Source organism: Anastrepha ludens, chromosome 3 (genome assembly GCF_028408465.1).
Source record: "Anastrepha ludens isolate Willacy chromosome 3, idAnaLude1.1, whole genome shotgun sequence".
Lineage (NCBI taxonomy): Eukaryota > Metazoa > Arthropoda > Insecta > Diptera > Tephritidae > Anastrepha > Anastrepha ludens.
Window position 1 is genome coordinate 71221152 of NC_071499.1, and position 14287 is coordinate 71235438.

The window sequence follows — 14287 nt, forward strand, 5'->3', positions numbered from 1 at the left end:
TGTATATCTGATTTGCACTTACAACGAGCTTCTCGTTCAGATCAGCCTAACCCTAATATTCCCAACGATTTTTTAATTACTTTTCACCTCCTGAGCAATGGAATAAATGCTCATATGCCGATCCGACTTGACTATTGGCCTACCAGGGCGTGCCTCATCTTCGATGCCCAAATTACTAGACTTATGGCCATTGACATGTAATTTGAAGATGTCAAGGCGGAAATCTTGACAAACTTGATGGAAATTGGCATAGAAAATTAAAATATGCAACATCGCCCACATATCAAATATCATTTTCAAAATATAAAAAATGCTGAATAAACATGTCGCTAAGAAATAGGATTTCTTAGAATTCTACAGATAAAGAAAGCAGGGCTTACTTTTTGCACCACCTAATATATATACCTCATCATATATGCTGCATAATTTTTGGCGCAAGTTTGGAAAAATATTACTAATCCATTGTGAATGAGTAACCATGCGAGGTAAGCCACTTCAACGTGAATACTTCATAAATACTTTTGACCACCACTGCCACCCGGACAACTGCAAATGACTAGAATGGAACAAGTTTGGTTGGTTATCTCATCGGATGCCCCACCACACCAGCCATACAGCTGGCTTGAAAAGCTTGTTGTGGCAAGCAGCGATACCGCTTTAACCAAACGCTTGTTGGTTGAAAGCTGCAAGTGAGAAATTCAGTTGTCCCGCGACTTTTATCAACAGCAGTTCGTTTTATTTCAAAACACGCAGAAAAGCAAAATTCAAAACAAACAAAACACAAGGAAACATTGCAATACTTGAAACGTCCAACTTTCAGTAATAAAAAAAAATAAACAAGAAAACATAACAAAATGAAATCGTTCGCTTTGGTCGTGATATTGGCTCTCGCACTCTGTGTCGCGTTTGTGCACGCCGATTGTGATGACGATTCGTCAAAGAGTTCCGATGACGGTGAGGTGAAGCAGTTCTTCAAGAATTTGGGCTGCAAAATTCAAAAGGGCGCCGAAAATCTGCAGGAGAACACCAAGCCGTGGACTGACAAAATCGGTGCTTCAGCCAAAGAGTTCGGTAACACGGTTGCCCAGAAATACGATGAACTGAAGCACAAATTAACGGACGACAACGATTCCAATGGTCCATCAACCCCATTCGCAGTAGTAGCAAATGCGCCCACCGAGAAGGTGCCTTTGGCTCCATTGAGCGGTGAAGCCGCACCGGTTGCCGGCAGTAACCCAGCTTTAACTGCGCCTGTAGTAGCGGCTGGCAAAGGTGAGCAGGCCGACGAAAAATCCGTAACGCCCTCAAGTATTGATGATCGTTTCCTCTTTCAGACGCATGAATGTCCCAGAGGACAAACACTTGACCATCTACGCCAATGTCGTCCGAATGTTTAATGTATTTTCGAATTGGCTAATTTAGTTAGGCGGCGTAGGGAAGTGTAACGAAGTGACGAATAATGTCAAATTTAGTGCAGAGAATTAAGTGGAGTATTTTTAGTGCAGACAGGAAGACAAATCAATAAGATGATTGGCATTATTGCCATTAAAAATAATTCATAACTAATTAACATACGATATTTAAATATAACAATGAAATTTTTTATAAATAATTGGCTAGACTAACCGATGTTAAAAATTTACAGTAAATTTTTGAGGAAATACACGTACACTCCCATACATACGAGAGTATATGTATTGTGTGAGTAACCATTAAATGGAATGTGTTTTTTTTTTTTTTATAATCGTTGGGTCAAACTTCGTACGTTGAAGGCAGACGTCTTACAGGAATGATAATAATTACTACGTACAGAAATAATTACAATTTAAAATCACATTAGACGCATCCATCAGTCCATCGTTCAAAAGTCTTGTTAAGGGGTCACTACAGCAGCGGAAAAAATAAACATGTTTTAGCAATTTTTTTTGAGCGGGACAATACCTGCATATATATGTATGCAGAAAAAAAAACTAAATTCCGTAAATGCCCTGTATTATAGGAGCTTTAAAATGTATATATTTTCTTTTGTTTCTTTCTCAAACTAAACACAAATAAAAGGTAGCAGCACAGCTTTTAAAGATTTTCTTCGCAGAGGAATTTTTCTAAGGGATCTGGGCCGGACCAGCTGCAGGCTTTAATTCACTATTTCTTTCTCAAACTAAACTCAAATAAAAGGTAGCAGCACAGCTTTTAAAGATTTTCTTCGCAGAGTAATTTTTCTAAGGGATCTTGGCCGGGCCAACTGCAGGTTTTAATTTACGGTGAGCAAACTTTTATCCATCATACATACCCTATGATCAGAAAGTACCGGGAATGTTTAAATAAAACAAAACCAAGTTAAATTTGAGGCACATTTATTTTAACTCCTTCAAAATATGACCCGTCTGAAGCAACACACTTGTGCCAACGTTTAACCCAGTCCTCCATGCACCCCTGGCAGACTGACGAAGGGATGGCCTTCAGCTCCTTCGTCGCGTTCTCTTTGATCTCCTCTATCGACTGAAATTTCCTTCCACGAAGTGGTAACTTCACTTTGAGAAACAAGAGGACGTCACTCGGGCCATATCAGGGGAATACGGTGCTTGTACGATGGTATTTACTTGGTGCTTGGTCAAATAATCCAGCACAATTTGGGCTCGGTGCGACGGCGCGTTATCATCATGCAAATCCAAGAATTGTTTGCCGGCCGGCCAGGCAGACACTAATAATTCGATGGCGCTAAAAAGTGACATATGTGTATCTTACAGTCCTACCAACTTAAGAAAAAAATATGGACCGGTTCCCACGTGCGCGGCTCGTCTAAATTAAACATTCCTGGTACTTTTTGGTCATAGGGTACATAAGTATGTATTGTACCTGTGTGCAAAATAATAGAAGCGTGACGAATTACCCAATTTTACTTTTTTTTTTATGATTTTATAAAACATAATTCAAAGCTCTGAATTTGGACAAATTCATAAAATTTTAGCAAATAAAAAAAATTCTTTTTAATTTCCTACTATTTATTCAAAAGTTTTGAATATGCATTTTCACATCCCATTCATTATTAGTATAACAAAGTGCAAGTTTTAAGCGGCTCAGAATTTTCGTATTTTTGTTATAATATTTTATTTTATTTTTTGCTGAGCTGTAAAGCATTTTTTCCATATAAAAGGCTTCAAAATGTGTACTTCATGTGTAAGAAAATTCTCAGCGCCATACGCAAAAACCAATTTTTAAATTGACGGAATTTACGCTTTGTTATACTAAACTTTAATGGACTGTAAAATAGCATACCTCGAAGTTTTCCAAAAATTCTGATTAAATAGTTGAAAATTTGTTATGACAATTTTTTTTAATTGGTTAAATTTTTGTGGATCTTGTCAAAATTAGGAGATATTACTTTATAAAACCATAAAAGAAATTACTTTACTTTTATAAAACTTTGTAACTCATCGTGCTCCTATTATTTTGAGCCCAAGTGTATAGACACGTATGGGAAATATTTTAGAAGTATGCAGCTTTTCTTATATGTCGATTCTTTGTAAAACAGGCGCGTTTTAAAAAACAAAAAAATTGTGTCTTAAAAAAAATTAGAAAAACTGTTTTCAGAAATTTCAAAATACAACATTTTAACAGGAAATGGTTTAAAAAAAATAGGTAATATTATGTATAAAAACAATATTATTATTTAAAAGTATATATAATGTACAGAATATGAATATACCGTTAAAATTTCAAGTCACTCAACCAAGAATTATTCGGGTTACGAGGACAACCGAATTAAAAAATGCAGTTTCGAGAAAAAAGGGCTTACAGTTTACGGCATCATACGCCATTGACTAAAAATTGATACGCTAAAATTAAAAAAGAAGAATTTAGACATATTACTTTTTTAATATTCAAGAAATTACCATTTTTAGGGTATGGGGTCATCTCTAACAAAAACAAAAAAAAAATCAAAATCCGAACTCTGTAAATCCAAATATTTAGTTATCAGACCCGAGTACTTCCTGGAAAAACTATATAAAGTAAATTTTCAGTTTATTTTAAAAAGTGATATAATTTTTTTTGGTTTGTAAAACACCAAAATAAGCAAAAATATCAAGCTATAAATTTATTTTGTGATCAAAATAAGAATATACAAAGCTTTTTTATTATCCCTCTTTTATTCTCAGCCACTGACTTTACATTAATAAATATTTATAATTTATTTTTTGTAACGTTTTTTCAATATGTAGTAAGAAACTCAAACTATTGCAATGAACTTTACATTCGAGTGAGGCTGCGTAATCGATACACAGATTCGTTGTAATACGAGGGGTGCCTTGCATATGTCGGGATTAGAGAACAAAAACAAATTTTAATCATCGAAAATCACTTTATTGTTTTTCAAAATATTCTCCATGAAGATCTATACACTTTTGCATGCGTTTGAGCCAATTGTCGAAGCACTTTTGCCACTCTGAATGAGGTACCTCGTACAGGTGCCTCCATGGCTGCTTAGCCATCCCTTTTTGGAATAAATACATAAAGATAATGAAATTATTTAAAAGAAAAGGTTTCAATATAACTACTGAGAACTGAAAAAAGAACGTACACAGCTGTAAGTGCAAACGCTGGATATATAATAATTTTCAGCACAATGACAAGCTGAAGAGTTCGTGGTCTCATTGTAGGAGTCATCAAACCAATTATTTAGCTTAGGCAGACAGAACCAAAGGACTGTCACCGTCATTGTATGAAGCATCTTCTTTTTTCGCTGTTACTTCGGATCTATTCGTGTGTTGTTTTAGCGACCTAGACGAGTGTGACGCGCTATCTATTTGAGGATTTATCTACCCGTCACACTAAAATTATGGAAAGCCTTCACATATAGGGCGAAAAGCAAACTCAATAGATTAAAATTCAGTTCGCGGTATACTTTCGCTACATACTAAGAATAATAAGACAGATTGGTCGAAATGAATGCAGACAATAGAAAAGCTTAGAGTGACGCTAAGCATTGACAAAAAAATGTAGTGGTTTGGGGAAACACCAAAGGCGCATAATTTGGAGTATCAGCATCTGTAAGAGGGCTTTTTTTATTATACGAGCAAGGCTTAGAAGTTTCAATTTCACTTTCAATAGTTACACTTATATCCCTAGTAACGCTTAATTTTGTTGTACTGTAGATAATATGAGAGAGTAAATTTTCTATAAAAAACATATTGTAACAGGTTTTTTGGTATGAAAAATTCATTTTCATTCATCAATTTTGAAAAAAAAATCTTATATTTTCTTACTCTTTAGAAAATAAAGCTTATTGAAAAAGGTTTATTTTCCAATTAAGTATTTTGAATTATTGAACAATTTTTATTTTTTATTTCTAATTTTTTTTTTAACTATGTAAAACATTTTATTAATTTTTGAATTAATTTTTTATTAATATAATTTTAAAATTTTTTAAGTTAAATTTAAAATTTTTAAAATTTAACCTTAATTTTAATTTATTTTCTTACTTTTTGTAAAAATAAGCTTATTTGAAAAGGTTTATTTTCCAATTTTGTCTTTTTAGTTTTTTTTAACTATGTAAAAGTTTTTTTTTTAATTATTTTTTTATTAATTTTAAAATTTTTTTAAATTAATTTTTTAAAATAATTTTTTATTATCTTTTTTTTGTTATTATTAATTTATTTATATTTCAATTATTTGTTAATTTTTCAATTTTCTCTTAATTTATATTTTTGATTTAAAATTTTTTTCTATTCACTTAAAAAATGTTCTTTACTTTATTTCCTTTTTATTATGGAGCAAAATATCTATAAAAAATACAAAGAATAAATAGAATTTATACAATTTCTTGATCTATGTCCTCAGGGGGCATGGAAAATGGAGTCAAGCGCATATGAGTCATGCACAAATCAAACAGCCGCAAAATCTGGATTAACTCTGCGGTAAATTTCAAGTAAAGTTTCAAGCACTAAGATTACGATACTTTTCACACAAAATCTACCAACATATCCACTATGTGAATTTCTTTGTTGGGAGTCAACAGCCTATAAAAGTGTTTGTGAATATATTTACGGTGTGTAATCAAGCAATTAGCAACATGCGAATGAATTTTTTTACTACGACATATTTTTATTTCAATATATTTTTGTCAATTAAACAATATTTAAATTAAAATTGAAATACATTAATACTTATTATTACCAGCCATGGCGAAAGCAGCAAAGAAAGTTCAAAGTGAAAGTTCCCTTAGTAATTGTAAAAAGATAAATTTACTAATTATACGAGTATTAGGCAAATATCGTAGAAATTCTCAATCTCATTTTTATAATCATATCAGAAAATTCTGGAGTATGCAGTTTTTAGTCCATTGTATTTAGTGGAATGAAGAGCAAATTTGAGGTAGCTCACATTAAGTGATTTCTTCCATATAAAAAAATCCCATGCACATTATTGCCGGTAAGAACAAAGTGTGAAAAAACAACGTAATTTTTGAGGCACTTCAAACTTGCCACTTGCTTGGATTTATATGGGTTTCATAGGTGAATTAATTATATTTTCATAAAAAAATATTCAAATTAAATAAAAAACATATATAATAAATAGTCAAAATTTGACAATAAACCCGAATGTTTGATATGATACAATAGAATGATAAAGACTACTCACTGCTTAACAGCAACATATAAATTAACGGTTAATATTAAATTGCTTATGAACAATAGATATGTGTAATTACTAGGTGTCTATGGATGTGGATTTAATCATAAGGCAATGCAAAAATTGGAGCCGGCTAAGTAAAAACTGGAAGTAAAAAGCTGTTTGTTTTAACTCTCCTGCGTTGCCTATGATCAGATCGTGAGCCAGAAAGCTGAATTCTGTACTGACAATGGATCATCCGCATTAAATGGAAAAGTCGGAGTCCATTTTTGACAAAATATGGATGCTTGGAAAATCCATTTCCAAAGTGAGCCTATTGGGTTACGAATTTGCAGAAGTGCAAATTCCAAGGCGCTCTCAAGGAGATGAAAGGAGAACTTCGGCAGACGCCTGCCAGCGAAGCATTAATTAGTTTTTTTATTACTATTAATATTCAAATACAGTTATTTCTGCATTGTTTATTTTTTCTTTAATAAAATAATTTATTAGCACTCGAAAATCATGTGTGTTTTTTTTTGTTGTATAAAAATCAATAAATCTTCGCTGGAATCTACCAAAAAAAGAGAAAAAAGCCACATGAATTTGTATCTTCGGCCCATATTTACAATAAGTTTAATAAAGAAGTTTTGCTTTTTTATGAATCAGTGGCTATTGACTTGTATACGTAGCGGTAATTTCAAATGACAACAAATATAAATAGTCTACCTTAATAATAATTGTTCAATATATAGTTGTATGTACGTACCGCACAAATATATTATGAACGTTGAGATCACGCATTCTAGATAAATGCACGTACATACGTATGCAGGCATGTCTGTTTTTGTTTGCGAACACTTGTGGGAATGTGTGTGTGTGTACAAGTAAGTACTACTGGCATTGATCGCATGAAAAAGCCGCTGGGGCTACTTAATATTGCTCCCGCATAAAAACGAGTTTATATGCTTTTTGTGGCGTCTTTTTTTAGCCGCGATTTTCAAAAACGAGGAGGTAACTCATTTCCATTTCTTGGGCTGTTTTCCAGTAGAGTAAAAAAAGCAAATTTAATCTACACTTAGACTAAAAAATCCCCCAATTCGAATGCTATTTATATTATATTAAGTAGAAAGTATGAGTGCACCTAGCAAAATGCGTTGACCAAAAAGTAATGAACTTCGAAGCACTTCGAATAGAAGGACCCAAATGATCTTATATTCTATCTCAGAGCCGTAGATAGTGTTTATGAGAAGCCTTTTAGCTCGGATGTTGACTACTGCCCTCTATTGAATGCTATTAGGGGCGCAACTAAGTTCTCGCTGTTCTTTTGATGAAAATACAACTTTATTCTGAAAAAATGGTTACAAGTGAATCATTGAAAGTATTGCCCATCACTGGCTACTACTTTTTCCCATCTTTCTCGTAAATCTCGTATACCGTCGCAGTAAAATTGTTCATCTTTTGAGGCTATCCACGGATCAACCCGTTTTTTGATGTCTTCATATGAATGGAACTGCTGGTCAGCTAGACCATGTGCCATCGATCGGAACATATGATAATCAAACGGCGCAATATCTGGAGAATATGGCGGGTGGGATAGGATTTCCCATTTCGGTGTTTCCCATTTCAGTGTTTGGCAACGTGAGGACGAGCGTTGTCATGCTGTAGAATCACTTTTTCATGCCTCTCCGCGTATTGCGGCCGCTTCTCGCGCAGTGCTCGACTCCATCGCATCAATTGAAGTCGATACCGATCCCCAGTGATGGTTTCGCTTGGTTTTAACAGCTCATAATAAATAACACCAACAGCGTCTTCGAAGGTTTTGGCCCTCCTTCATGCGGACGGTTGTCAACATTAAAATCACCGTCTTTGAAGCGACGGAACTAATCTCGGCACGTTGTTTCACTTAAAGCAGCATCACCATAAACTTTTTGTAGCTCCCGATACGCTTCAGCCGCCGTGTTTTTCGAATGAAAGAGGAAAATCAACATTTCCCGCAAATGACGATTATTCGGCACAAAATCAGACATTTTCACAAAACCAAAAGTAAATGATACCACAGCAAAATCACTAATGTGTCGAAGCAGTTTGTTTACCATATATCTAAGCTTGGTTTATGAGATTTAGGTTATGTTAGAATCGACTAGCATACACTGCTGGCGGTATCTATGGACACACAGCGGGAACTTAGTTGCGCACCTAATATTAAAAATATATACTATATACGAGTACGTAGTACTTTAGGGCATCTTATACACTGACCCAAATATTCTCACATTGGCTTATGCTGGCTTGGGTAGTCGAAGTAGAGTTAGATGTCTTATTTCCAGGCACTATTTTGTAACCTGACATACGGAGTAAATTTGTTATATGTATCACCAAGCACTTCACTTAAAATAGTTATGAATTCCATAAGTGCAGCTTAGCAGAACTTCCCTTCACATATTCTTCACGACGATCTGAAGTTTTTTTGCACATCTACGCGTAGCCGCCGAGGCTTACTCTCCTTCCCACGAGAATTAAGGAACCTATAAGCACTTAATATCTCAGAGGTATTATGCTTAACGTGAGGTTGATAATGGAGCTTGAAATCTAGGACTACTGCCAACTACTTTACATTGAAGAAAATGATAATTGTGTAAGTGAAACGATCTCTTCCCACCCTTCCCTTTCATTAAAGGATAAAGCAGTAGTTTTGATCGTATTACCGGATAGCCCATTCTAAATAAGCTTTTACTTTTTTAATAGTTCCTAGGCAGTTTACGAAAGTGCAATTGAATTCCTCCGTGAACTAGTCCTAGAAAGCATCTCTATCTCACCGCCACAGATTCACCTAAATAAGATAATGCTTGTTCTCACAATCGTGAGCTCGAACAAGAGAGAGGTCCATTAACTAAGCAATTTCTGTTTTCATTGCATATTGATTGAGCGACATATAGCAAATTGCTCGGGAAATACAACCCAAGTCCAAGAATGATAGAAACAATATTGCGCCCATCAGAAAGGGTGTGACGTCACTTTTGCCAAAATGTGCAGTGTTGCCAACCATTTGCTCTTCGCAATATATTTAGTGCTTTTTTATATATCAAAATGCGAAAATTTTTAAGTTGATGTTTGTTTCTTATTTTTAATTTAAAGCTACCGAAACTATAAGTTAAAAAAACAGCTTTATTATTAAACAAAAGAATGTTAAAAAAGGTCACTCTGGGAAGATGTTAGTGTTAATGAAAATTTTTATTTCTTTTAAAATTTCATATTTTGAAAGAGTAAATTTAATTTTTTGCTCCTTTTAAGGTTAACGCAAGAATATTAAATGCCCCTCTCTCAACTCTTCTTAACATTGAAAACCTTATTACAAAGCGTTTGAATTTACTGAATGCGAATTAAAACCATAGAGGTGTAATGTTCCTTCCGGTCCTAAATCCTTAGTGGGACATATGGCATCAAGAGGTGTATTCATTGCAAAAATAAACCACAAAATACCAGAAAATACAGAAGAAACTACCTTCTGCTCAAATATGAACGAGACGTTATCAATAAAACGGTCCGCGGATGACATATGGCAAAAATAATTTTTTTGTTTTTTGGTAGGACTGTTATAAGCTTACATGGCAAATTTCAGCGTGATATGTCACATAGTTTGTTTTCTGTGCTACTGTAAACAAGTCAAGCTCGAGTGTGTTCTTCGAATTTAACGATGGAAATTCAAGTTGTCATCCGCGGACCGTTTTATTGATAACGTCTCGTTCATATTTGAGTAGAACGTATAACAACATTTCTACGAACAGAGTACCTTACCTTGTTAATATACATAACCTCAAATGTAGCAAAAAAGTCGTTCTCTTAACAAAAAACTCATAAATTAAATTATACATAACTATAACACATTTATTAAATTCAATAAAAATTTGGTGCTTTATTTTCTTTAAATGGGCATTTTAGTGCGTTTTTATATCCACAGCTAGGCAACACTGCAGCAGCGAGAGAGAGATTTGACTGCTGAAAGCAGAAGAACACCAACAACCACTGCAATCGCGGGTAATGCGACCAGGTGTTAAAAAAAGTAAAGCTAAATAAAACTGAGTGAATTATTGAACTAATTTAAAAAACTGTATATTTTACAAAATTATAAAAATTACATTTAATTAGAACAGGAAAAATGTTGTGAAAAAAGAACTAAGACTCCGATACTAAATAGCAAAAAAAAAAATCCTAAATCAAGTTACGAAAATGGTAATCGGACCATACTGGTGCTTAAACGGCATAAATCATTGTCAAATTTGCTGAGAACAAAGTAACGGGGCCACGATAGGCGCCATCTCATTATTCTTTCCATCATGACCCAAGTCTACCTTGAACCCGTTAGTGTAAAGAGCAATGGCCTTTCCTTTGAATTATTCACCTTCATATTTTCTCACATTCGCTCCTGAATGGATGGTGACATTTTCAGGAGTTGAGCTGTGAGCGTTTTGAGTTTAGAAATATTTATTTTTCACAAGGGGTTTTATTACTCCTGAAATTAAAGTTATTTGTAGAGTTCTTTGCCGTTTTTCCCTTGGTTGTTTTATGCACTGCAAATACTTATACACCTCGATTTGGAGGAGAACGGTGTATTCACCGCTTGTACGTGTTTGATTTCAATATCCATGTATGTATGTGCGAATGCCTTACTTACTATAATATATAAGGTTTAATTGGGTATGAAGGTATTATTTACTTTTCGCTTTCAATTCTATCTTTTTTATTATTTTTCCGCCTGTGAATTTGTTTTGGATTATTCACAGTATTGTATGATTGCTGGCATTGAATTTAGCGCAATTTACAAGTTTTGTTTATGGTATGATTTTCATGCAAAAAATGTGTAGGATGAGTTTAGACATTACTGCAAGTTTTAAGTTTTTAATTATGTACGTATATAAGTACATAAGTATATAAGTTAACTACTGGGTATATAAGAGTGTAAGTGTATAAGTACTCAAGTACATTAGTTTATAAAGGTCTAAGTAATTCAAAATGCAAATATATAAGTATAGAAGTGTATAAGTATGTAGGTGTATGACTATATAAGCATATAAGTATATAAGCATGTGTATATAAGTACATAAGTATACAAGTATATAAGGATATAAATATGCAAGTATATAAAGATTTAAGTACATAAGTATATAAGCATATAAGTATATAAGTGTATAAATGTATAAGTGTATAAGTGTAAAGGTGTATAAGTATATAAGTGTATAAGTATATAAGTATAAAAGTATAAAAGTATATAAGTATAGAAGTTATATTTTGTTATATTATGTAAAAGAATTGTAATAGTATATTTAAAATCGCTCATTGCTCTGTGAAAATCGTATTCTAGGGATCAAAATAAGAAACTTTGCCGAAGGAACCATACCTCTAAAACGAATTCTGATGTCCCCTAATTTGGGTCGAGACTCATATGCCGTAACAAATGATAATCGGAGGGAGCTATGTCTCGACTATACTTCCCAGCCAAGCGTTCCAAGGTATTTTTTGACAGGTTGAGCAACATGCGGCCGAGCGTTGTCATGTTGCAAAATAACCTTGTCGTGCCTTTTTACCGTTTCCGGCCGTTTTTCTTTCAATGCCCGGCTTAAACGCATCACTTGCAGTCGGTAACGATCCCCCGTGATTGTTTCGCCCGGTTGGAGCAGCTCAAAATATACGACGCCGACCTGATCCCACCAAATGCAGAGCATGATTTTCTTGCCGTGAATATTCTGCTTGGCCGTCGACGTTGATGCGTGGCCGGGCAAACCCCATGATTTCTTGCGGTTTGGGTTATCGTAGTGGATCCATTTTTCGTCGCCAGTCACCACCCGATGCAAAAAACCCTTCCGATTTTGTCGCTCGATCAGCAATTCGCACGTAAAAAGTCGCCGATCGACGTCGCGCAGCTTCAACTCGTACGGGACCCAATGTCCTTGCTTTTGGATCATTCCCATCGCTTTTAGACGCTTGCAAACGGTTGATTTCTCAACGCCCAATGATTCAGCAAGCTCTTCTTGGGTTTGGCACGAGTCCTCGTTTACCAATTCCCCCAATTCCGCGTCCTCGAACTTTTTGGGCTGGCCAAGACGCTCCTTGTCTTCGATGTGAAAATCACCACTTTTGAATCGTCGAAACCAGTACTCACATGTTGAAATCGACGGAGTATGGTCTGGGTAGGCCTCCTGCAGCAATTCACGGGCTTGGGCTGTATTTTTTTTCAAATTGAAGCAGAAAAGCAAAGCTTCCCGCAAATTGCGTTTCGACGGCACGAAAGTTGACATACTCGGAGCACGAAAACACTGCGTTGTTTATACTTCAGCGAAATGACAGATACTGATAAACAAAGCCTAGGGATGAGGCTTTGTCATGAATATATATTTAGTATTGCCAACGCGATAAAGTGATAAATAGCGCCATTTGTGTGTCACCTTTAAAACTAATTCAACCTCCCAATAGTATTTTGTAATAATTTCTAAACTTTTCTTACACTCGTATATTTTCTAAAATATATTTTTAATTATTTATTTATTGAGAAGATGAGTAATTATAGATAATTATTCCACTTAAAAACTGGCACTGGCTAAGAAGAGCTACAATAAAAATTGAAACATTGGGCAAAGTTTTCATATTACCAGATTATATATAAATTTATGAGTGCATTTGTATTTAAAATATAAATCTTAAATATTGTATAAGTTTGTTATGTCACCGTGGAGAAACCCGTTATGTAGATTAGGCAATACTTTGTTCCGCGAATGAAATGAAATCACTTCATTAAAAGCCATAAAAAGAAGGCGAGCAAAGTGCATACAGCATATGAGAGTACTTTAAGGAAGACTAGTAGTGTCATAACTAATTATAAGTGTAAGGTTTTCCAATTAGAGCGGGGCCAAAATTACTTAAAACAAGCTGTGTGAGATTTTAAGAAAATTATTTTGTATATGGAAGTTTCATGTATGCCATTTTGTATGAAATACCTATGATAGCTTTGATATGTTAGCAGCTTTTTCCCACAGTGGCACAGGTTCTAGAGATTCAGTTTACAATGACTCTGCTGCATATATCCAGTTGAATTTGAGCAGTGATTTCGGCTATCTTGTTTTTGAGGCCAGCAATCGATTATGGTTTATTAGCATAGATCAGTGGCTTTGAGAACTCCACACGAAATAGGCAGTGAAATCACAAGATCTTGGAGGCCAATTCACGTCACCTTTACCAGATATAACTATTTGACTCTCATAGAGTTGAAAATAAAGTTTTACCATCTGCATGTGTTGCTCTTTCATGTAACTTTACTTGGCATGTGTAACTAAATGAATAATAGCCAACAAATTTGACAGACGCGGCAAAAATTGTATGGCTGCCATTGCCTGCCAACATCGACCTATGGCTATTAGAAAACCCTTTATATTGCATTTTTGTGCTTTAACCAGACTCGCTCTAGTTTTAACCTCAACAAGCAGATCCTGCATTTCAACAGTGAGTCACATCGACTTAATGTATAATTGTATTAATTACACTAGTTTACAGTCAAAAAACCCTAGAATGAGACAATTCAGTTGCTATATGAAATCCCCTTTTTTCTGTCATGTAATTTTCAAGATATCGCCAAATAACGGTTATGGATTAAAAAAAAGTTGCATCATAATTAAAAAAAGAATTTTTG

At 34.4% G+C, this 14287-nt stretch overlaps 1 protein-coding gene across 1 annotated transcript; it reads left to right on the forward strand.

Moving 5' to 3' along the window:
- The first annotated feature begins 674 nt into the window (after positions 1 to 674).
- On the forward strand, positions 675 to 1717 carry LOC128856549 (uncharacterized). The gene is made up of 2 exons (XM_054091854.1): positions 675 to 1272; positions 1335 to 1717. The coding sequence occupies exons 1-2, from the start codon at positions 855 to 857 to the stop codon at positions 1340 to 1342; spliced, it is 426 nt and encodes a 141-aa protein (XP_053947829.1). The 5' UTR covers positions 675 to 854; the 3' UTR covers positions 1343 to 1717.
- The last annotated feature ends 12570 nt before the right edge of the window (positions 1718 to 14287 follow it).